The 25,670-nt window shown below is 39.4% G+C and overlaps 1 protein-coding gene across 1 annotated transcript in view; it reads left to right on the top strand.

The window, feature by feature from the left end:
• Positions 1-11,419: 11,419 nt before the first annotated feature.
• DCP1B (decapping mRNA 1B) overlaps positions 11,420-25,670 on the top strand; it is a gene marked incomplete at its 5' end in the record, with an annotated part of 50,259 nt that continues 36,008 nt past the window's right edge. The window contains 3 exons of the mRNA XM_083366812.1: positions 11,420-11,572; positions 17,021-17,061; positions 22,656-22,783. Of these exons, the coding sequence (XP_083222938.1) occupies positions 11,420-11,572; positions 17,021-17,061; positions 22,656-22,783 (322 nt within the window). The remainder of the gene's footprint in view (positions 11,573-17,020; positions 17,062-22,655; positions 22,784-25,670) is intronic.

Raw genomic sequence — 25,670 nt, 5'->3', positions numbered from 1 at the left:
GTAACTTGCTCAAAAGTAGTAACTGTGAGAGGGATCTCAGAATCCTAGTGGACAATCACTTAGAAATGAGCCAGCAATGTGCTGCAACTGCCAAAAAAAGCCAACACAGTTCTAGGCTGCATTAACAGAGGGATAGAATCAAGATCACGTGAAGTGTTAACATCACTTTACAAAGCCTTGGTAAGGCCACACCTGGAATACTGCATCCAGTTTTGGTCACCATGATGTAAAAACGATGTTGAGACTCTAGAAAGAGTACGGAGAACAAAGTGATTAGGGGACTGAAGACTAAAACATATAAGGAACGGTTGCTGGAATTGGCTATGTCTAGCTTAATGAAGAGAAGGACGAGGGGGGACATGATAGCAGTGTTCCAATATCTCAGGGGCTGCCACAAAGAAGAGGGAGGCAAGCTATTCTCCAAAGCACCCAAAGGCAGGACAAGAAGCAATGGATGGAAATTAATCAAGGAGAGAAGCAACCTAGACAGTTAGAACAATTAATCAGTGGAACAACCTGCCTCCAGAAACTGTGAATGTTCCAACACTGGAAGTTTTAAGAAGAGACTGGACAGCCATTTGTCTGAAATGGTATTGGGTTTCCTGCCTGAGCAGGGGGTTGGACTAGATGACCTCCAAGGTCCCTTCCAACTTTTCTTTATTATTATTATTATTATTATTATTATTATTATTATTATTATTATTATTATTATTATTATTCTGCTGGCAATGCTACAATTAATTTATTTGCTGCAATCTTAGCTCATTGTCTTTTTGGTTTTTTTGATCTAAGCATTTCTCATCTTGATTTTATCAGCTTTATTACTAAAATTTAAGAACTGCTGATTTAGAGATTTTAACATGATATAAATTTCAAGTAAGTTTTTTTTCTCATGAGGGAAAATATCAGATGAGATTTCTGGGATGTGGATCTCTTTCTGTCTTTCTCCTACTGGAGAAAGGGGAGCAAATAAAGTCTCACTTGAGGCCTCATTCCCAAACTCTGTTACAGTCTCTCCATAAACCAAGATCGGGGCTGAATAGCTGTGCAAAAATGCCTATGCAGAACGGAAATGAAAGCAGGTCTTTCATTTTTAAATGAATGTTTTAAAACACATTACTGCCTGCCCAGATATCAGCAGTGGAGAAGCAATTTGATTAAATGTCCAACTTAAACCACTTTCTTCAAACACAGTCCACACATTTTGTTTTTGAAGAGAAGAACAAAATGCATCTTAGCACATCACCATTTTTGGAATCTCAGAAGTAATGGTGATATAACTATCTATCTATCTATCTATCTATCTATCTATCTATCTATCTATCTATCTATCTATCTAATCTACCTACCTACCTACCTACCTACCTATCTATCATCTATCTATCTATCTATCTATCTATCTATCTATCTATCTATCTATCTATCTATCATCTATCTATCTATCTATCTATCATCTATCTATCTATCTATCTATCTATCTATCTATCTATCTATCTATCTATCTATCATATTTCTATACCATCCATCTCATCTAAGTGACAGTGGTCTCACTTATATGCTAGGAAGAAAATAAGGAAAATGTCCTGGAGTGAAGATTTGGTATACTGTACTTGAGGCCATGCCCAGTGGTGGGATTCAAATGTGTGAACAACCGGTCCTCTGTGTGGATACTGCTTCCGGAAGTCCATTCTGGGCCTGGACAACAAAAAAATTAGCTACCGGTTCTGCTAATCTGGTGCGAACCGGCTGAATCCCACCACTGGTCATGCCTGGGGACAGGATGTATGAAGAAGCTGGAGAAAAACTAGTTTTACTGTAGGCAGAATAGTGAACCAGAAAGTATTTTGGGCCTTCTGGGTCCACAGAACCGTAGGAATGATTCCTGAAAATTGACAGCTTTTCCAATCAGTTGTTTCAGCTTAATTCACAAACAGCCCACACTCAGATACTGATGTGACCAGAGTTTTTCTAAAAAATTAGCCCCCTAAGGACTGACATGTACGTTGGAACTGTACTTCTACTCAGATTGCTTAAAAAACCGATATAAGTTCCTATGTACTGAAGAGTGCAAAGGTTTCTTACATTTTCAGTTAAAGTTGCTGTTATTTTTGTTGTTCTCTTGTAAAATTAAATTGAGGTGACAATTAAAGTAATAGAGTTGAGACGGTGCCAGTGAGCAGCAAAGTGACGATGACGAGACTTATGCCCTTGGGGTGGAGATTTCTCCTTAGGACAGACACCCTTGAGGCTTGCTATAAGACACTGGGCAAGGCTTTGTGCTGGTAAATTCCATCTGACAGAACGATACCATAGCACCAGCCTCACTTGAAAATGAAATCATCATCGCTCTTGTCATCGTTGTCATCATCATCGTCATCATTATCATTAACATCATCATCTTTGGGACAGTCATTATAAAAGCCTAATCCATTCTAAACATCGGGCTGATATGTGAGCAACTATAACTGGAGAAAATCACAAAATATCTGCAAGTAGAAGTAATATACCTATAGTAAAAGAAAGCAAAGAAAGTAGCAATGGTAATAGATGCCTTGGATGCAATTCCAAGACACTTGGAGCACCATGTGAACACCATTGGCATTGACAAAATTACCATCAGTCAATTGCAAAAGGTAGCTTCACTTGGAATAGCTTACAATCTGTGACGATACCTTTAACACCATCAGACAGCGTCTGCCTATCTCAGGTCCTTGGGAAAAATTAAATAGGCCATTTTTAATGAGTAAGTCTTTCCTAAATCTCTTCCTCTTAATCCATTGGGGGCGCCTCCCTCTGTTGTCTAATTGTTTCCTAGACAGTATCTCTTCCCTTTATCCCCCAAAGTTATCCACACATTCCATTGCAATGTACCTGTTCATATACAGGTCTCATGCCCACTGGGATTTGGCAGAGCAAAGCATCCAGGTATGCACATGTCATTCTGGAGAACATGGTGGTCCCACTGCTTTAAGAAAGATAGTTGATTCATGTGAATGTGCCTTGCAAAACGCTGCTTTGAAAGCTTCTAATATCTTCACAATGGAGTTCTTTATAATACATGAGAAAACAGTGATTTCTAAGAAATGACATGCTATACTTCCTTAGCAACAAGGCCAGCTCTGAGAGAAGGAGATGCCCACCCAGGAAGAAACAAAAAGAAAGAAAGAAAGAAAGAAAGAAAGAAAGAAAGAAAGAAAGAAAGAAAGAAAGAAAGAAAGAAAGAAAGAAAGAAAGAAAGAAAGGAAGGAAGGAAGGAAGAAAGAAAGAAAGAAAGAAAGAAAGAAAATCAGCAGCTTTACTTAATAGTGTGCGTAAAATATCTCACAGACTCCTTCAACCCTTTTAATTGTACTGCTATTGTACTGCTATTACAATCAAATCCAAATCCTTTTTCCCATTGCCTTTCCCTAACGAAGAATAGTGCACTTTATTCCCAACACACCTGGAGACTAGAAAGTGACACTGGATTACTCTGCAATGTTATTACATATGCAATGTATGGCAGTGAAAGTTGGACCATAAGAAAAGCTGAGCGCCAAAGAATTGAAGCCTTTGAACTATGGTGCTGGAGAAGACTCCTGCGAGTTCCTTGGACTGCAAGGCGATCAAACCGGTCAGTCCTAGAGGAGATCAACCCTGACTGCTCTTTAGAAGGCCAGATCCTGAAGCTAAAACTCAAATACTTTGGCCACCTAATGAGAAGGAAGGACTCACTGGAGAAGAGCCTAATGCTGGGACAGATTGAGGGCAATAGAAGAAGGGGACGACAGAGAATGAGGTGGCTGGATGGAGTCATTGAAGCAGTAGGCGTGAGCTTAGATGGACTCCAGAAGATGGTAGAGTACAGGAAGGCCTGGAGGAACATTGTCCATAGGGTCGCGATGGGTCGGACACGACTTCGCAACTAACAACAACAACAACAAATCACTCCCCAATCCTGATCTCTTGGATGGTACAATGTCGTTACTCAGAATTCACTCACTCTCAGGCCTTCAGCTTTTTGTGTTTCTGTGTGTGCGCTATTAATAAAGCAGTGCTGTACAGCGTGTGCATGGGCATTCATTGGTACGACAGCCTTTTAAAATGTACATCACATATATTTTTTTAAAATCACCAATTTGCAACAAATAAGGTACAAGATATAAATAATACAAACAAAGGCACCTATGCAAAGTTACTCTGTGGAGCAAAAGAAAATATGGACACCTCCTATGGCTGGCTACTGCTAGTAAAAGGGGTTGGAAAGAATTCCCAAGTCCATGGTTTTTAGGTTTTCCCTATCTTATTTATTTAACAAAAGGGCCAGAAATACATCTTTTCCTTTAAATTTTAGATGAGGCAGCTTTTTTTTTAAAGAGCTGGATACCTAACATTCTGGCTCATCTATTTTGGCCTTGCCAGTTGTTATGAAATATAGACCGGTACTTTTTTTCATGCAGATCATTGTTTCATGGTCATAAGGCCATCACATAAACCACAAATCATCACTCTGGTCCTTATCTCCCAACCAAAGTTTGTTTAAAATATTTATATGGTTGCTCATTTCACAGCAGTAAGTCTAGGTAGCAAACAGAGGTTAAAATTGAAAAACAGCCCAAGAGTATTGGTTAAAAAAACAACAACCCTGAAAATTGTCAATAAAACTCATCCAAAAACATATTCACATGTAAACCACAACCCAAGAAATCAACCAGCATGACTCTCTTAACAGCCAAGGTCAAATAGCCAAGGGAATAACCAGAGCTCTAATGTCTTTAGAAGGACAACCTGGAGATCCTAATATTAAAATAAATAGAGGAAATTGTTTAAGGCCATCAAACCCCACAAAATGAGCTGGTGAGGGACAAAACCAGTATTAGGAAACACATCAGTTGGGTTCACTTATATTCTTCTTTCATTTTTCTTATTTATGATTTGTTGCATAAAACACAGTTCCCTGTGTTTATAGAACATGGTCTGAACCTCAAACACATTTATTTAACGATATGTTATAGTTATGAAAAGCATCCTACAGCAAAGAATGTAGATATGCAAGGCAGGAGTCTTCCTGTCTAGGAAAGAGACCAGCCTGAATAATTGTGCTAATATTTTATTGCCAGATTATTCCCAAAAGTAATTCTTACTAATTGCCACATGGGAAAAGAATATGCACAAAATGAATTCGTAATTCAAGAACATCATGCTATTATGTAGGAAGACTTTATAGTTACCTACCAACTCTGACTCATTAACATGTTGCAAAACAAACATTTGATATTTGCACATATGATAGCCTATGTTTATATTTAAAACATACTGTATATATGCATGTGCATTTGTATTCATGCATGTATACACACTGGAATGTACATTAAAGCATTTAAAGTAAAACAAGAAGGAACTTTATAACGTGCTCCACATTCTTGCTCCTTGAGAAAATAAAGAATTACCAGAACTGCAGTAAGAAAAGTACATGTTGTGTGTAATGGGTCACTGAGATTTGATGGATCACTTTCATTAAAATTTTTGGGGAGGATACCTGCTGTTGCAATATCTTCGTGTTTAGATTTTATGCAGGAGTATAAGTGTTTGTATGTGTATAAATAGAATTTTGAAAGTGAACAGAGCTTAATACATGTTCTTACCTATGTTGAAAAGGTGTTTTCAAAGTCGGAAGTGCTCAGTACTTACTTTAAAAAATAAGTCTTAGTTGAGACTTATTATTTTCTACTTAGATCCTGGGCAAGGACATAATTCAAAACCATTTCTCCCTGTGAAAACAATCCTTTTCAATATTCCAGAGTGCACAGCTAATACATACTTATGAATCACAGTTACAACGCTCAAAGTGATGTAACAGAGTGTGCACTGCCCACCTGAATAAAAGAAGTCAGGCTAAAAAAAGTGCTATATTCCACAGGGAATGCTGTAGTGGCATTGCTGGAAAACCAATGGATGCAAGTGTTGCAGAGAAAACAAAACAAGAAACAAGTAGTCCTATCCCATCCCACAGCCAACATGTCTAGTGGAGGATTCCAAGATCTGGCGCACCATCGTCAATTTATGGAAACCACTACCACTTTATTTTAATTCCATGAATTTTCAAGACTAATAGCCCTATGTCGACTTCTGGAATTCCCAGTGAGCACCTTCAGCCAATCATTCCTCAGTCAAGACTACCAAACATTGCATTTGGAATTACAGAATTGCAGAATAACAGAGTTGGAAGGGACCTTGGAGGTCTTCTAGTCCAGCCCCCTGCTCAAGCAGAAAACCCTATAGTATACCATTTCAGACAAATGGCAGTCCAATCTCTTCTTGAAAATCTCCAGCAATGAAACGCTCAAACATCTGGAGGCAAGCCATTCCAGCGATTAATTGATCTCACTGCCAGGAGATTTCTCCCTACTTGTAGGTTGAATCTCTCTTTAAAAATTTTCCATCCATTACTGGTACTTCTTGCCCTGCCTACAGGTGCTTTGGAGAATAGGTTGACTCTTTTCTCTGGCAGCCCCTCAAATATTGGAACACTGCTATCGTGTCACCCCTAGTCCTTCTTTTCGTTAGACTAGACATACCCAGTTCCTGCAACTGTTCATCATGTTTTAGCCGCCAGTCTCCTAATCATCTTTATTGCTCTTCCCTGCACTCTGTAATCTCAGCATCTGTTCTTTTGTTCTGTAGGGGCCCCCCAGACCCTATTCTAATGGAACTGCAGAAGACAAAGCTCTTATGATGATGAGCTTTCTAAAGTTTCGAAAACTCTTCCGTCTTGGTAACCCCAAGCTCACTCTGCTTCAGAACCGATAATCACTTATTTTATTTTTATCCAGTCCTAAGACCTTGCAGAATTTTGTGAATTAACAAACAAAGAGGCGAAAGATCTGATTCACCAGGGTACCATTTCAGCAAAGTTTTTTATTTCAATAAATCCTGATAGTAATAAGGCAGTAAAATCTCATTGGTGAATTTTCCCCTGAAAAGAGCTGGGGGCAGGAATCATAGCTGGCAGTTTAATCAGAAAATAAATAAGTTCACTGGCACTGGAATTTCTTCTATAGCTGAGGCAAGTGAGGTTGAATAAGGGGAACCCTGAATTGTAGAGAAAAGTGAGAAAGTTGAGTTTTTAGAGTTTATTCCTGTTTGCCGTTGTCTTCCTTACAGTAGAAAAAGTAAGAAAAAAATAATAGTATATTATTATTCTTGACTAAATATCCACCATATGGTACCTGTCATTGAGAAAGGCACAATAATGCTTTGCTCTAAAGCCCATGATAAATAAATGGAAAATAAAAGTATCAAGGATGTTGGATGGGAACTGCATGATGTATTTGCTGAGAGGCTAGCAGCAAAAGATGTACCTCCGATGAATTTTCCCAACGTAAATAGCTCCAGCATGCAGTCCCATCTTACAGAAACAAAGGAAATAGTAACATGCAGTCAGAGCCAACAAAGGTGAGTATACCCTTTTTCCATTTTTACTTGGTTCATTCATGAAAATGTCATGCCAAAAAGAGTTGAACTTCAAAGAGAGAGAGCATCTATCTATGTGGACAGGCCAAGAGCAACTGTATCGATGCAGAACTCACAGTTCACAGAACAACACCCAAATCTAGGAGAACCTGTCAACCTGTGTCCACTCCACAAGAAGGTTGACCCCCCCCCAAGCAAATGCAGAAGGTTTGAGAAGAAATCTTTTGAGAGACACAAAGTTCTGCTGAAACAATAAATTTGCTTTTGATGCTGCTTATCTATAATCCCCCCCCCAAAAAAAAACCCTCAAAGGAATCCACAGGCTTGCAATTCCACTATCCAGGCCTCAGTACTATCCATTTGTCTGAGAACTTGATTAGAATATGAAATGGGATGGAATCCCAATCGTCATTTTGACCCCAAGTTCAGTTCTAAGACCCGGGTTTCTCCACCAGAAAGCCACTTTAACAAAAAAAAGCTAGGAACGACAATCTAAATCTTTTCACCAAAATGGCCCCTGGACAAGCTCTATTGCCACAAATGTTCTTTCAGTTCTGAATTTGGAACATGGAGCAGGACAGGTACAGATCATACGTGGTTCAGCATTTGCCAAGATTTGAATAAACTATTTTAATATATGTGAACAAATTATTTTAGTATATTTTAACACATTTAGCATATTTTGCTAGTAGAGGAACATCAGCCATGCTAAGAAGCAATCTATTTTTTCTGGAAAAATCACTATCAAGCATTATCTATTTGAATATTATAATTAATCTGTCAACAACCAATGAATTAGTAAAATATTAACACTTTCTTTGGTTGAGGATAGATTAGAATTTGAGTCTTTCTACTCCAAGTCCTGAACCTTAATCACTGTATCACCCTGGATCTTATTTAGTAAAAAAGTTTTGACAAGATAGTTTCAGGATTCTGAAAATACAAAACGCTAGCATTTATGTTTTAACTATATGGTTAATGGTATAAAACTAGGGCTGGCACATCTGGGCTGCTGATCTGTTAGAAATCTTCAACTCTGGACTACCATCTGGTGATTGCTGGTCGTTTGCAGCCCAGATCTAGCAATCCTAACATAAACATTTCCATGTTAGGTTAAGGGCTTTAAGGAAGATTTCAACAGCAATTACAGTATTACTTTGTAGGCAGCAGTTAAGAACAAAGCACTAGAGGGCAGTATTACCCATCTGTGTGCTGTATAAATAAATATGTGCATTTTATCTGAACCTTTTTCTTCCCCTAACCTTCATGAGTAGTTTTTCCAGTATTTTCTGGTTTGGCCAGAAAAAAATTATACAGTCAGAGGGAAGAAGGGTCTCAAATTCAAAATGAACAATCAGATGAAACAAAGGAGCTGATTCACCCTACATCTGTTTCATTTCTGTTGAATCAATATTTACTAATATACAGTATATTGCACAATTGATTAATTAAGCTGTCAGCTAGCTTCCTAGTTAGTTTTCCTATCTTTGCTGAGTGAATAGGAAACCAGACAAACGGGGAGCCATAACACATTGGACAATTGTGTTTTAAAATGTGTACCTCTTCCATAGAGATTTGTGATGATTTCTGGGTCACTACCATCACTTTGGCTGATTTTTTAAACAGTAATCAGAAATAAATATTAGTATTTGGAAGAGGGACCAAAAAAAAATATCTAAGAAGATGCCAATGACTAATTTTCTGCAGTCAAGAAAATTGCCTATGTGTGATCTGTATAGTTACCAGGAGATTTTACTTTTTCTGTTTTAAGAGAGAAAGCCTTAATGACATGTGGTTAGGTAACCAGAGAATGCTCCATTTGATGGTTTAGGCAGGAAAGCCATAGATTAGTATGTCATAATTAAAAACAGTTGTTTGGTGAGTGATTTATTATCTCTCTATTTAAAAATGGAAATAAATTGCTTAGTTAGAACTACTGTATCTCAGCTTTGGAAAATACAATCTTGAAACTGCAGCAAAAATAATTTAATATAGAAAATAATTATTTTCTGCCACCTAATGGGCAGCCAGATTTCTGCAGCCAGATACTTTTTTCCCTTTTGTTCAGTCATGTATGACTCTTGGAGGCTGCCTGAACAAGTCCCTGCACTTTCCTTGGCAAGTTTCTTTGGAAGTTGTTTGCCATTGCCTCCTCCACAAGGCTGTGAGAAAGTAACTAGCCCAATGTTACACAGCTGGCTTTGTGTCTTAAGCAAGACTAGAACTCTGGTCTCCCAAGTTGTAGCCTGGTGTCTTAACCACTGCACTAAACTGGAAAATCAAAAAAGGGGAGAAAGCTCTGTTAGTCTTTTTTTTTCTTCCTAGCATTTTCTCACAATTGCAAGGTCCTTTTTTCAGATTATAAAAAAAAACCTTATGTTGGTTGCAACAGGAATTAATCAACCAGCTTGTCACCCAAGCCTACCTTAGTCTATGATGGCAAAAAAAATTAGGACACATCTGGGAGCAGTTTTTCCAGCTACACATTTTATTAAAAGGCATAGGCTCTAAGATTAAAGTGTACTGTATTCCCTTTAATCTATATTAGTTTTTTAAAAGTTGGAAAAGGTGCTCCCAGACTCCTCTGCATCTCAAGTTTATAATAAAAGAAAGTATTTCCCAATATCATCAATCATTTGGGAAATTCTAAAGTAAGGATCCCAGAAATTTAGGAAATTATCAAAAAACGAGGGAGTAGCAAAAATGTCTAATATTTGTAAAAATAATTTTAACATCACATGAAAAATAAGTTCAAAGGATCAATGGTGACTGTGAATTATAAATTTTTATCCTCTCCCTTTCATTTGTTTGTCTTGACATAGAAGCAAAGATTTGCAAATTTTGAAGAAAAAAAAGTTGGAAAAACCATCCCAATAGACCACCTTAGTATTTGATTTAACCCCCAAATAAGAGCTACTAGTATCTTAAGCTGAAGGCATGGAATGGGCAGGTCAATCAATTTGTCTTTTCAACAGGATTAGGACAAGTCAATTAATCCACTAGCAGACAGAAGCTTTTCTAGATTAGTAAAATATCTAATGGGGGGGGGAGAGACTGTCCTTTCTTTCAGTGCTAAAGACCATCCTTTAAAGCAATTTTTCTGGAGCTCAGCAAATTTAAGAAGTGGTAATTTTAAGAAGTGTGGATAGCCGCTTGCAAGTTGCCATGGATGAGAAACAGTGTTGTAGAGAAAGATCAGGTAACTTCAAGATTATCTATTGTTGTGCGGTGGCTATCATAGTTATCTCCTCCTAATCTATCAATCTATAAAAAATTTAATGCAGCAAAATTCTAATTCATTTTCAGCTTAACTTTTTTGAAAAACAGAGCAGTTTGCATCAGCTAAGTGGTATGGTTGTTTTTTTAGATTACTCCTAAAGAATTGTGGACTTCAATTCCCAGAATCCCTCAGCAGACTGAAGTCTTCTGGATAAAGACTGTAGTCCTGGCAATAAGATATCAAGATTACACCCAATTGTAAAATGAGAAAATTAATAAAATATTATTTAAAAAAAAGATTATAGGAAACTATTCAGTTCCTCCATCTAAATCTAACGTTAAAATTCAATGATGTTGAATTTTCTCTAATTTTGGGGGCAAGAGATCTCCTCATATTGATTATCTCATTGGCAGTGTCTTGGGGAGTTGCAAAGAATTTGCGTTTTATTTCCTAAATTAAAATCAATGTCGCACGGAGTTGGGTTTTTAAAGTGAGTTGGAAAAATACTTTTAAAAAAATGCTAGAGGGAGGAATCAAAAGGCAAGATTGGCGAGGGGAAAGCTAGAAGGGTTGTCAATAGCAACAATCCTGTGCTAACCGGCAATCGGTGCTCGACTGTCGGGGCTCCTTATCACCCAGCCTTGCAATTCCGAGCGATCGGTGGCAAAGTCGCGTTCAATCTGTTTCTCGGATCTTGATTAGTTACGCCTGATCCGAACGCGGGGAGTTATTTTTCTCGGAGGCAAGATGGCCGCGTCAGTGGCTGGGGCTGCCCCACTGGGCAAGGGGTTGGACATCAGCTTGGCGGCTCTCCAGCGGCACGACCCCTACATCAGCAGCATCTTGGACGTGGCCAGCCAGGTGGCGCTCTACACTTTCGGGCATCGCGCCAATGAGTGGGTGCGTGAGCGAGTGCAATCCCGGGACGGTAGTGGGGAAGTGGAAGAAAGGCGGAATAAAGTAGCTGTCGTTCCCTTACCGTAAATCCTATAGTATAGGAGCGGGAGGAGGAGGAGGCGGAGTCTTTCAAGCCTTTTACGTGGCCTCTACTCAAGCTGGAGGTCCCGTAAACCCTCTAAAAGATTCTCCCTTCGCTTTAAACTCGAGGTCATTTTTTTTTTCCTAATCAAATTTGCCTTGCGTATGCATTTTGGGCAGAGATCATTGCCCTTTTACTGAAATGGTTAAAGGAGGGAGGGCGCCTTCTTCCCATTCAATGCCGTTTTATTCTTTTTAGGAGGTATTTGACCAGGGGTCTTCAAACTCGGCCCTTTTATGACTTGGGGACTTCAACTCCCAGAATTCCTCAGCCAGCACGCTGGCTGAGGAATTCTGGGAGTTGAAGTCCACAAGTCATAAAAGGGCCGAGTTTGAAGACCTCTGTATTTGACTGTTCTTTGCTGCCTGAGCTTATTTCAAAAGGGACCAAGGCAACCTCGGCTCTTTTATGACTCATGGACTTCAACTCCCAGAATTCCTGAGTCAGCTATGCTGACTCAGGAATTCTGGGAGTTGAAGTCCATGAGTCATAAAAGAGCCAAGGTTGCCTTACCCCTGGTTTATGGAGATTCTCAGTCATCCAGGTCATAGTTATCCCAAAGGTGCTATTTCACAAGGCAACTGGACTTTTTTTTTAAAATAAGACGTTTCGCTTGTTGGAGGAGGAGAAGCGAAACGTCTTCAAAGAAAAAACGAGAAAGTCCAATGGCCTTGTGAAAAAAGCACCCTTGGGAAAGAGGGGTTTATCTGCACAAGGTCTAAATGAAGCTCATGCCAGTTTTGCTTGCAGAAATCCCTTTCTTGCATCAGGGAGCTCTTTCTGCTGACGAACTCCAGAGATCTGCCAGCAGAACTACCCTGGCTTGCCAAGATAAGCAGAGAGGATCTGGAATAAGGAGTGGAGAGGGGCAGCCTGCCAGTGGAGGAGCAGCCAGAGTTATTATATACCACATCCAACTTCCCGTTCAGAACAGACGTAGCCACAATCTAGCACAAAGTTAAAAGAGTCTGAGAGTAGGTTTAATCAGTTTCAAGAATAAATAATTAACAATATGGATGATCCAAAAATCAATGTCCTAAATCCCCCCACCCCCTTCGTCTCCTCCGTAGTATAAGATTCTGAAGCAGAACAACCCCAGCCAGCCTGTTTTTAGTGCACTTGGCCTTTAGTCACTTAGTAATTGGGCTGTCCAAATACATTGAGCTTAATAACCGATGATTGGGATAGGCACTTTTCAGCTGGCAAAGATGGGAGTGCCTGGAAGGGAGCTGCTTATGGCAAAAAGCTTCATTGCGCATCCTTGGTAATCAGGTTTGGGCCTGTGGGAGCCCCAGGAAATTTCAGATTTGAAGGCTGGCCTGTAAAGTCAACAAGTCCCCATTATGGAAGAGTTTTTATTTTAATGGATTATGTGCCATCAAGTCGTTGTTGATTCTTAGCATGTGGATATCAGATGTTCTCCATGATGAATCCTGGAAGAACCGCTTCCATAATGGTGCCAAGAAAACTGCATGGGTGTGTCTGCATAATCACTGGGAGCTGAACTTGACTTTATTTATTTGTTTTATTATTCCGCCTGTATTACAGGCAGTCCTCGACTTACAACCATTCATTTCGTGACCATTGCAAGGGACTGTAAAAAGTGACCTAGGACCATTTTTCACAAGACCGTTTGCAGCATCACCGTGGTCGTGTGATCAAAATTCAAATGCTTGGCAACTGACTCATATTTATGACGGTTGCAGTGTCCCAGGCTCGTGTGATCACTTTTGTGACCTTTTGATAAGCAAAGTCAATGGGGAAATCAGATTTGCTTAACAGCCGTGTGACTAATTTAGCAACTGCAGTGATTCACTTAACAACTAGGGCAAAAAAGGTCGTAAAATAGGGCAAAACCCAATTAACAAATATCTCACTCAGCAACAGAAATGTTGGGCTCAATTGAAGTCATAAGACGAGGACTCCCTGTATTTTAATAAATAAGACAGCGAACATATTTCCCCACAACAACAAGCCTGTGGGGTGGGTTGGACTGAGAGTGACCAAGATCACCCAACCGGCTGTCATGCTTAAGGCAGGACTAGTACTCACAATCTTCTGGTTTCTGCCCTGGTACCTTAACCACTAGATCAAACTGACTCCCCCAGTTTGCTACCTGCAGGAGTAAACCAAAAGTTTTGGCTTTGGATTGTTTCCAAGGGAGAGATGATAAACATGTATGTTAGGTCAGATCTGGGCATTTTACAGCCACATCCGGCCCTTTGGCTGCCCCTGTCCAGCCCACATGAGGTCAGTTGGAAATTAGAAATCAAATGTAAATAAGTGTACACCATGCACACAATGCAAATGCATGGCTTTTATTATAAAGGTGACTGCTGTTCCCCCCCCCCAATTACATATATGCTTGCATATGTGCTTACCACCTTCACAGCTGTGTGTTTTGACCTTCCACAAAGGCCCAGTTTGTCATGTAGCCCCTTGGAAAATCAATTGTCCATGCCTGTGCTAGGTAAAATACACCAGCCTCTTCTTCCACAGACTTCGGCAGGGTACAATGTTTTGTCAAAATAATGAAATCAGCATCATGTTTTTGCAGTGTAAGCACCACCTTTTTTGTCTGATCTGTGCAATATGAAGCACAGGCAAAAGAAGCAAAGCTTGTGGGTAATGGCACAACATGACTTTTGTCATCTGTGTCTCCTTTCCTCCCCTTCTAGCACTTGGAATTGGCTGGGTGAGGGATAATCTTGCTTCCAGCCATCTCACTCAGAAGGATTTAATTCTGATTTGGAATTAGTTCCTTTTCTTACCCTTTCCTCTTCAAAAAAGATTACTTGCAGCTATTAAACCAGAAAAAACTTAACTCCCCTCCCTTTTTTTTATGTTCAGTCGTATCTGATTCTCAGAGACTGTCTGCACAAGTCCCTGCAGTTTTCTTGGCAGCATTTTCAGAAGTGGTTTGTCATTGTCTCCTTCCTAGGGCTGAGAGAGAGTGACTGGCAGAAGGTCACCCAGCTGGCTTTGTGCCTGAGGTGGGACTAGAACTCAGGGTCTTCCACTTTCTAGCCTGCCTTAACCACCACACCAAACTTCCTCTTAAAATTCCGAATTAACAATAAATAGACCATAACACATCTACATATTTACACTGTTCATTGTTTTGGTGAAGCTCTTTTCAAACAGAAATGAAGTCTATAGGTCAGTGTGTATATCTGGCTCCCCTTTCAGTGTCATTTTATTATTACTAATTTTATACCACTTCATTAAAATGTTTCAACTGTTTGGTTTTTTTCCATTGGTTGATGCCACTGTCTCTTTTGTTCATTGATTTACATAGCACTAAGTGATTCTTCTACTTTTTATTTTCTTTAAGTAACCCTTTCCTGATACATTCCTTGACTCACCACTTCATCAAGCTTCTCTTCCCTTTCTGGAATACATGAAAGATATTTTGCCTGTTAAATTCCAAAATATGACTATTGAGTGTGATTACATTACAATTGAATTATTTGTGCTTTTATTGGATCCAGCATTTTATGAACCCCCATGCATACCAACTCCAAAATCCAGAACTAGACAATATGTTTGTTAGCACTGACCAAAATGGGAGGGAGGGAAAGGAGACATTTTAAAGCAGAGGTCCCCAAGGATCGGTTCCATGGAGAGAGGTTTTTCCGCAGACCAGAGGGTGCGTGGTTTTGTGTGCTGCCTGCATCCCGCAAATGGGGCTTTGCTCGTTTGTGCGGCCCGGTTGCTCTCATGCCACGGACCGGTACTGGTCCACGGACCGGGGGTTGGGGACCCCTGTTTTAGAGTTCTCCAGAATTCTTCAATACTGGCTGTCCTTGGAAGTCCTTGTACATGATACAGTGATTGCTTATTTTATCTTGGACTCTACATGAATTCAAAATTCAGTTTTTCTCTTTCCTGAATTATATGTACTAAATTTGGAACTCTTTTAAGTTCTCAGTGTTTCCAGGAACAATCTTTCATACTTGACTGGCATTTCGTATCTCGACTCTTTAACTTCAACGTATTTGACAGGGGCTATTTGAACGTATGTGACTTGTTGAAAGTTACATTTCTGAAATAAGGTTTGAAATCATATCTAGAATACGGAAAAAAATAATTAGCATGTATTAATAATATAATATAGCTGTCTTTAAAAAGTGGAATATATGTTAAGCATACTATATGTGAATTGTAAAACTCTGGCTGTCTTGTAGATGGCAGTAAACATAGGGTTTTTTTGTATATTTTCCAGCACGATACAGTATGGGACGGTTTCATGTGCTTGCGCTTGCCTGCTGCTTGCGTGGCCCTGTTCCCAGTGGGCTACGGACAGGCTCTGCGCTGTGGACTGGGGGTTTGGGACCCCTGGTATAGGGTACATAAAAATATTGGTATCCATACTAATTCTTTTAACCTGTTAATGCTTTCTACTTTGCATATATATATATATATATATATATATATATATATATATATATATATATATATATATATATATATATATATTGCTTTTTTATATTGATGGCTGTTATGTGAGGCTTTATTAAAGACTTTTTAAATCACTTGACAGACTTATTTATACCCAGGAAAATGGATTTCTGTGTTAATGTATTTCTGTGATCAGGTACACTCCGTGCTTTCAGAAATATGGTTTGTCAATATAATTGTTTGTCAAATATGGCTTGTCAAGATAAGTACAATTACGTTGCTTATGAATTTATTTTAAATTTAAAATATGGGATATCTGTCAATTGTATATTTTATGGCAAATATTGTTAGTCGTATCACATTTCTGATGCATTTAAAAATCAGATGGATAACAAATGTCTTGTTCTCAAGATTTATAGAGCAATAATAAAGCATGCCCTACCTATAGGAATTCCTTACCGGCACCATGTGTTAAATTTGGTAATGAAAGCATTCTTAGGAATTGTTAGTGTTTTGTTTTGCTTTCTCGAGTATAAAGGTCTTAAAACAGGATACCTACCACAAATATTATAATTTAGTAAAGTGCTCAAAATATGGAAAAATGGCTGCTGTCACAAAAGAATTAAAACCTGTCTTTAATTCTTCCTAGTGGAAAAAACATTTCATTTTAGGAGCATGTACTCAGCGCACAATTTTTAAGATTGTGGATTACAGGGGACAAAGGTATACCGTATGTTTTGAAAAATTAGAATGGACTTAGAATACATTAATGTGCTAGAAAGGCAGCAGTCACTTAAAAGTGTAAAAACACAAGTTTCTTGTCTCTACAAAATAAGACTTTTTAATAGCTTGATTGCACATTTGCATGGCATCAGTAAAACAACTAAGCAATTTTAATTTGATTTTAGGAGAAGACTGATGTGGAAGGAACACTATTTGTATATACAAGGTGAGACCATTAAAATATTTGTTTGATTAAAGTTGTTAAGTCATTCAATTCTCAAAACAGCAAAGAAAGAGCAAAGGAATTAATTTTTTGAATCAGCAGTCGCACATTTCAAAATGTTATTTTCCTCTGGTGCAGCTATCCAAACACCAAATAAAATATACTCACTTGGCTGTTAATATGATAAATTGATACTTAAAATAACCTGTTCAGCAAATTGATTTTTCTTTGGGACAAAATCCTTCTCTGTCTCTCCTTTTAGAAAAATAGTAAAATTGAAAGAATAGGCTTCTTCCAAGTATTATGTAGCAGACAGTGGAAGATTATATTTGTGTGCCTCTTTATTTGCTGTAAACCTCTGCAGTGTTTGAGGGCAGTGCCAGAGGGCCCGTACCTACAGTCTAAGCCTCCTCAACAGTCTTTTGATGCCATCATTCATGAAAATAATCTCTTTCCTTCTCTGAAGTCAGAACTCTGCATGGAAGGGGATAGTTAAGGTTACGGGATCTGGTCTGCAAAAATCAGGGCAGCAGGAAATTAATTTTCTGTGTTCCTTTGCTGCCATCTAGTGGTCATCCAGAGAGTTACAGCCTATGGGTGATATTCATGGGAGATTGCTTCTGTGATCATTCTATATGTAATACTCAACCTATAATAATTCATTTAGTGACTTTTCATAGTTACAGTGGCACTGATAAAAGGTGACTTATGACCATTTTTCACACTTAGGACTGTTTGCAGCATCCCCATGGTCACATGATCAAAAATCAACTGACTCATACTTACGATGGGTGCAGTGTCCCAGGATCATGAGTTCACCTTTTGTCCTCTTCTAACAAGCAAAGTCAGTGGGGAAACCAGAGTCCTTTAACAACCGAGTCACCAACTTAACAACTGCAGCGATTCACTTAACAACTATTGAGAGAAACTTCATAAAATGGGGCAAAATTCACCTAACAGATGACTCACTTAGCACCAAAATTTTTTGGTTCAATTGTGGTCATAAGTCGAGGACCACCTGCATTTATACATTTCACTTGAACAGGCGGTTTGGGGCTTCTTAAGCACAAACTCCCCTCTGCGAAGCTCCTGTTTACGTTGATCCAATTCACATTTTTCATTTCCTATATTTATATTTATTTAAAACATTTATACAGTTGCACATTTTATAACAAACCTTGCATGGCTCCCATTCAAGAATTAAAGTTTTGTTTTTTTTTTGCAATGTACGGTATATCCAGTGTGAGTGGCATGGTAAAAGGTACTTTCCCCTATACGTGAAACCTGTGAGATCTACCACCCACCCCTGTGATCTGCTTAAAGCACTCTTGGAAGAAAATGTTCACAGTAAACTGAATTGATCCTGAGTGGCAACAGGAGAGAAGCCAGGAACCTGTAATCAGATTGTTTCTATTCACTGACCCTATCTCCAAAGATAAGTCAGGCTAGCATACGGAAAGAATAAGTGATAATAAGGAAGTAATAAGGAAATCAGTCTCTGTATACATGCATATAGCTATACTTTCTCCACCATAAATATGAATTCTACAATAAATGTTAAATGTTTATTCTGGAGGTGTGTTTTTTTAAAAAATTTCAGTTTGGCCAATCTCTTGCCATCTTCTCCACACCCCAGAAATCCCCGCTTCCCTTTAAACTGCATATCTGTACATCTCATTTTAAAATACTGTTTGTGTAAGACCCTTTAATTTTTTATATATCTAAAGGGAAGTAGAAATATTACAATAAGTAAATAGCAAATGTGACATTTTGTTTTTATCAGAATATAGGCATAGGCAGTAACTGGGCATTGACTGCAAGCCACTAGGATTGCAGTGATTAATAATCAAAGGAAGGAATGACATCGATTGCTTAAGAATATCTGAATTTGATTTCTCAGTAATATCAGCTGGGAGCTTATCTAGCCTTGAATGAGGGGACAGTTTTAAATCTAATAAATAAAATAAAATGTTTGCTTGGCTTATGAAGTATTCACAAACAAATATTTGAAAATTCACACATTTTGTTCTTGAAAAAATAACTGGTTCAGTGTGTTAAAAATAAAAGGCATGGTGATGACAGATTGTATCTTGCAGCTGTAGCTTTTTGGATAATTAAACTGGATTAGAGATTGCTGCTGCTAAAATTGAGGGGGAAAGAAATGCAATTTAAAATATTAGAAGTTATCCTATTGGAGGTGACAATTAAACAAACTGAACAATCTGCAGATACGACGATGCCTTGATTGTTGTTGTATTTAGTTTCTTTCAGTTCCATTTTTGTTGCATTTTTTGTGTGTTGCCTTGTTTCATGTATTGTACATTCAGTCTCCTGGCTCAGAATGTCCTCTGGGACTATCAACTTGAAACACTTCCCAGATATTTATTCTGATTCTTTTCAGTGGTATGAAATTTGGGTTCAGATTAGAATGTCTCACTCGTTTCAATTGCTATGTGCTGAAAATGTACAGGAAAAAACGAGAAATGGTGACAAAGCCTCTATAGAATAAATTTCTTCTGTGTCAGCTCCTGTGTTAACATAATAGGAGAGTTGGGCTGCAATCCTATAAGTCTTAGGTAAGAAATAAGGCTTATTCTAAGTAAAAACCATAGCTTTATGCTTTATATGCAGAGAATCAAATGAATAAACGGAGGCTTCAAAATTGTGAAAAATAAATCTGGGGACAATGCAACATTCCACTGTTTGTATAACTAGTTATTACTCTGCAAACCCTTTGCTAGGAATATGCACACACTGCTCTTTCAAGGTATGCCACTAATAATTATATAAATGTAAAACAACATTTAGGTCAGTTTTTTAAAAAAACAACACACCGTACATTAAAGAAGGTACCTTCTCAAAGATGATTCAGTGATGATATAAAATCTTAAAGTTGTTGGGAAATATTTTAATTATAATCAGAGATCTCAGTTGGATAGGTCAAAATAATGGTGTCTTGAAGATTTATGATTATATGACAAATGTAAAAAAAGGTGGAACTTTAATCATAAGGAAATGGCCAATTATATATATTTTAATCTCTTGTCACAGAATGATTAGCAGACCTCCAGAAAAAAAAGAATAGAGTTATATTCCTCATTAGTATTCAGAGCCTCAAAGGCTCAGAAATTCAGACCTCAGTACTTTTGAATTTTAGGGTGCCTGTTAATTTCATTGATGGTGCTCGTATACAGCAGTTGGGCTTGCATGTGCAACCACTAGAAGGCTATGCAAGTAGAGTTGATCAGTGGCAGGTCCCTCACATCAGGGCCTATCCTGCACAAAGAACCTCTTTGTAGCTGAGAATAAATGACCGTGAAGAACCATTTCATTTATATTTGATAGCTTTCTTTCACATCCCAGTTGTTTGAATGACAGACTGGCTAGACGTAGGGGTGTCAAACTCAATTTCATTGAGAGCCGCATCAGCATTGCGGTTGCCCTCAGGGGGCCAGGTGGGTGTGGTCTACTGGGTGGGCGTGGCTAAAGTGTGTATGGCCTACTGGGTGGGCATGGCCAGCTCTACATCGTTCACATCAAGGGTGCCTATGGGGGCCTGGGCAGGAGTGGGACAGATCTGAGGGTCTCTGGCAGAAGGAGGGTCTCTGGGCCAGGGCCAAGGTAGTGGGGGCCGTTCCCTCACTGTTTCCAGAATGGCTTTGCGGGCCACATGAAACCACGTCACGGGCCGGATCCGGCCCCCGGGCCTTGTGTTTGACATGTCTGGGCTAGAGGCACATAATCTTGATATTCACTAGGAATCAGGGATTGTTTATTTAGCCTCACAACAATGGGAATGCCATCTGATGCAGGCACTGTACTCTTGTTCTTCTCCCCTTCCTATGCTGAAGAACTTTTTCATAATGGTCATTTTTTATGTTCCTCTTCCCCTCTAGGAAGAGGTGTTGCAATTTAGCCACGGTAATATGTACAGAAATAACCTTGAAGAAGGAATGCAAGAGCAGCAAAAGCCCTCAATCCTGCGAAAGAGGTGAGAATGAGAAAGAAACTCAGGCAGGATAATCTTGAGTTTCTTCCTCACTCCCTGTTCTTTGTCAGAGTTGAACTGATGTTTTACTTAAGTGGTCTTGCATTACTTCTTCATGGTTATCTCTACACTCTGTACAATAGAAATGCAAGGCATGGGGTAGTTTTTGAGTCATTGCATCTTTGGTTAGAGATTTGTAGTTGCAAAGGACAAGAGAAGTTGTCACAAGTTTTCTTCATGTCATGTCTGCCATAGAGTTGAGGCTATCTCTGCTAAGCCTACCAGTTTGGTCCAGCTATTACGTTCCAGTGTTGGACTACAGGATACAATTTCCCTGGACTTTATTACTGATTTCTCAGATGTGCAGAGTTTTATGACCGTTCTACTGATCTGTTTAGAAAGGTGGCTCATCTTATTGCTTCTAAACCATCTGCTCTGGAAACTGCATAGCAATTTCTAGGCCACGTTTTCAGGGGCTTAGTATAATTGTGTGACCTGATCTCGTGGCTCTCAATTCTGAAGAACCCTTTTTCAATTACCGGACATTAATATTCATCTGTCGTCGGCACATCACCAAGGATTGAAATGGGAGCATTGTGCAGAATAATGCAATATTAAAACAATATTTGCATTGCTAAATAGCCTATCAATAGAACAGTTGGACAGACTTGTTGCCATTTGCAAAATTTGCATGTAGCAACTCTGCATTCCTCTAGTGCCATGGCTCCTTCCAAGCAAATGATAGCTTTCGCCCACACTGTTTATCCGCCAGACTCTTGCTTCGGTTCTTTCAACCTCTGATTTCCCAAGGAAAAAGACACAGCAGAGCTCATCTTAAGGGAGCAGCTTGATTTGGATAAGGACAAGCCAGTGCTTATAGGACACAGAACTACAAGTGGGGACTTCGATGGAACCGCTGTGGAGGATTTAGCATGGTTTTTTCCCCGATTCAGTTTCTACCTTCCTCCCATCAGTCCAAGAAACTCAACTCAAAGTTTCTGGTCCCCTTCCCTGTTGAGAGCTCATATCAGCCTGGTAGGCTTTCATTTGCAATTGTCCCCTGTATTGTGAAATATAGTGTTTCAGACTCTAGAAAGGGAACAGGATTTGAAATATTTAAATCACCGGAAGGACTATCCTGACATAGAACAGTTGTGGAAAGTGGAGATGCACGGGCAGTCCTCACTTAAAGGACCATTTGTTCAACAACCAAATTATGGTGCATCAGCCTTCCCAGGTAAGCCAGGTAGGAAACACGGCCAACTCTGGGAAGCAAGCTGTTCCGTTGATTAATTGCTTTTTCTTCGAAAGTTCTCCTTCATTCCAGGTGGACTCTCTCTTTAATGAGCTTCCACCCGTTGCTTTTTGTCCTGCCCTCGAGTGCTATGGCGTATAAGATGAACCCCCTTCCACTCTGATTGCCCCTCAAGTACTGCTACTTGCGGCGGCAGCTCTTTGTTTGAGGTTTTTTGAGAAAATAATAACTTCCTTGAACTATCAAAAATGACTGATTATGTTGGTATTTGAAAAGAATTACAAATATTTATCATACTAATCATTGAGTTATTTTTAGTAGATAGCTGATGGTTTCAACCTTGGTCATTTTCAGATCAGCTTCGCCCAAGTATGGGTTTACCATTATGAATAGGCTGAGCATGGAAAATCGGACAGAACCCATAACGAAAGATCTGGATTTCCAGTTGCAGGACCCTTTTCTACTCTACAGAAATGCTAGACGTGAGTAACAATTACTAACACACGAACAAAATGAATTGTTATATAAAATGGGTTTCTTAAACACTGCTTCTAATCGAAACAACCTCTCTTTAGAACAGCATGTTTCAATATTTTACCAAGTACCTCGTAGAAGAGATTGTGAATAAAGGAAGATTGTAAAATTGTTTTCCTTCTTAGGCTGCAACTCTGCAGTAGTCTAATTCCACATAATAAATAAGTCCTATTTCACAGAACAGGACAAATTTCTGCAAGCTGTTCAGAAAGTATTTTAGATATTGCTAATAATTACACTGCACATTTTCTATAGTTTTATAGCGAGGTCCAAAAATGGAATGTAAAGGAGGTGTTCACGCAAGTGGGTTCAGGTCTATCAGTCAGTTCTCCTAAATACTGGATTAGACAAAAGTTAGTAAAACCTAGGAGGCTAAATTGTCCCGAAGAATGGCTGAATTGCATTCATCTCCTTCTGATCTTGAAAACAATTATATTCAGGAAAAAGCAGACTTGTAAAATAGATATTAATGGTCTACACCAGGGGTGTCAAACTCAATTTCATTGAGGGCCGCATCAGTATGGCGGTTGCCCTCACGGGGCCGGGTGGGTGTGGCCAGGGTGGGCGTGGCCTACTGGGTGGGCATGGCCAGAGTGTGTATGACCTACTGGGTGGGCGTGGCCAGCTCTACATCGTTCGCCTCAAGGGTGCCTATGGGGGCCTGGGCAGGAGTGGGACAGATCTGAGGGTCTCTGGCAGGAGGAGGGTCTCTGGGCCAGGGCCAAGGCAGTGGGGGCCGTTCCCTCACTGTTTCCAGGATGGCTTCGCGGGCCACATGAAACCACTTCGCGGGCCGGATCTGGCCCCCGGGCCTTGTGTTTGACATGTCTGACTCTACACAGATTAAGAAAGCTGCTGTTAGAAAAGGTAACTGGAAAACCACAACTGAGCCCAAAGTTTCTGTTGCTAAGTGAGGCAGTTAAGTGAGTTTTGCCTTATTTAGAATTTAGAATAGAATACAGCTAGAAAGGATCTTGGAGGTCTTCTAGTCCAGCCCCCTGCTCAAGTAGGAGAACCTATACCATTTCAGGGTAGTGACTGTCTATCCTCCTTTTAAAAATCTCCAGTGATGGAGCGCCCACAATTTGTGGGGGGAAACTATTCCACTGGTTAATTGTCCTCACTGTCAGGAAGTTTCTCCTTAATTTCCAGGTTGCTTCTCTCCTTGATTTGTTTCCATCCATTCTTTCTTGTCCTGTCCTCTGGAGCTTTGGAAAATAATGTGGCAGCCCCTCAAATACTAGAATACTGCTATCATGTCTCGTCTATTTCTTCTTTTCTTTAGACTAGCCAAACCCAAGCCCTGCAGCCATTCTTCATATGTTTTAGTCTTCAGGCCTTTGATCATCTTAGTTGCTCTTCTCTGAATTTTTTCCAAACTCTCAACATCTTTTTTGTCATATGGTGACCAAAATTGGCTGCAGTATTCCAGGTGTGGTCTTACTGGGGTTTTATAAAGGAGTACTAAAATATCTCGCATGATCTTGATTCTATGCCTCTGTTTATACAACCCAGGATTGTGTTTGCTTTTTTGCTGCTGCTGCACATTGCTGGCTCATGGTTAAGTGATGGTCCACTAGGATTCCAAGGTCCCTCTCACAGTTACTGTTTTTAAGCCAGGTCTCGCCCTATATGTACTTGTACCTTTGATTTTCCCTGCCTGAATGTAAAATTTTGCTTTTCTCCACATTGAAACTCATTTTGTTGGATAGGGCCCATTGGTCAAGTTTGTCAAGATCTTTTTGGATCCTAAGTTTGTCTTTTGGGGTGTTGGCTACTCCCGCCAGTTGCAAATTTGATGAGTTCCCCTTCAACTCCCTCATCTAAGTCATTGATGAAGATATTGAAGAATACTGGGCCTAAGACTGAACCTTGTGGTACCCCATTGCTTACTTCTTTCCATGTGGATGTAGTGCCGTTGAGGACTACTCGTTGAGTACGGTTTGCCAGCCAACTACAGATCCATCTGGTGATGTTGTCTATCCCACCTTTTTCTAGCTTACTACAGATTGGTCTGTAGTTTCCTGGGTCCATTTTTTCCCCTTTCTTGAAGATGGGAACCACATCAACCCTTTTCCAATCCTCAGGTACCCCCCCCCCGGTGCTCCAGGAATTTCGAAAGATGTGGTGCAATGGTTCTGAGATAACATCTGCCAGCTCCTTTAGAACTCTGGGATGCAATGTGTCAGGCCCCAATTTATATTCATCAAGGTCAGATAGGTGTTCTGTTACCATTTTCTTGCTTATTTTAATTTTTGTTTCTAATTTATCTTTTGCAGTGGTTTTTTTGGTATGTTGGGCTATAGTTTCTTTTTGTGTGAACACTGATGCAAGGTATGAGTTAAGCAGCTCTGCTTTCTCCCTGTTGCCTGTTATTTCCTTGCCATCTTCTCTCTTTAGTGGACCTACAGTTTCCTTGACTTTTTTCTTGTTGTTAATATGTTGGAAGAAACTTTTTTATTGTCCATGATTTCTGTTGCAAGTCTTTGTTCATTCTGAGCTTTTGCTTTCCTGACTTCATCTTTGCATGTTCTGGCTGTCTGCTGATAATCAGCCTTAGTTATGTGTCCCTCTTTTCATTTTTTGTATTTGTCCTTTTTGTCTTTCAGTTTGTCAGAGATATCTTTATGCAGTCATGCTGGTTTCTTCTTGAAGTTTTTGTTTTTATTCTTCTGTGGTACTGTGCTGGTCGGTGCTTTTATGATCACATTTTTCAGAGTTTCCCATGCTTCTTTGTGTTGTTTTTTCCCTGTAGGATTTTCATCCATGGGATCTTTTCTAGGTTCTCTCTGAGTTTGTTAAAGTCAGCTATTTTGAAGTTCAAGACAATGGTTG

Source organism: Vipera ursinii, assembly GCF_947247035.1.
Source record: "Vipera ursinii genome assembly, chromosome: 6".
Classification (NCBI taxonomy): Eukaryota; Metazoa; Chordata; class Lepidosauria; order Squamata; family Viperidae; genus Vipera; species Vipera ursinii.
This window is presented reverse-complemented; position numbering and strand designations above follow the sequence as displayed.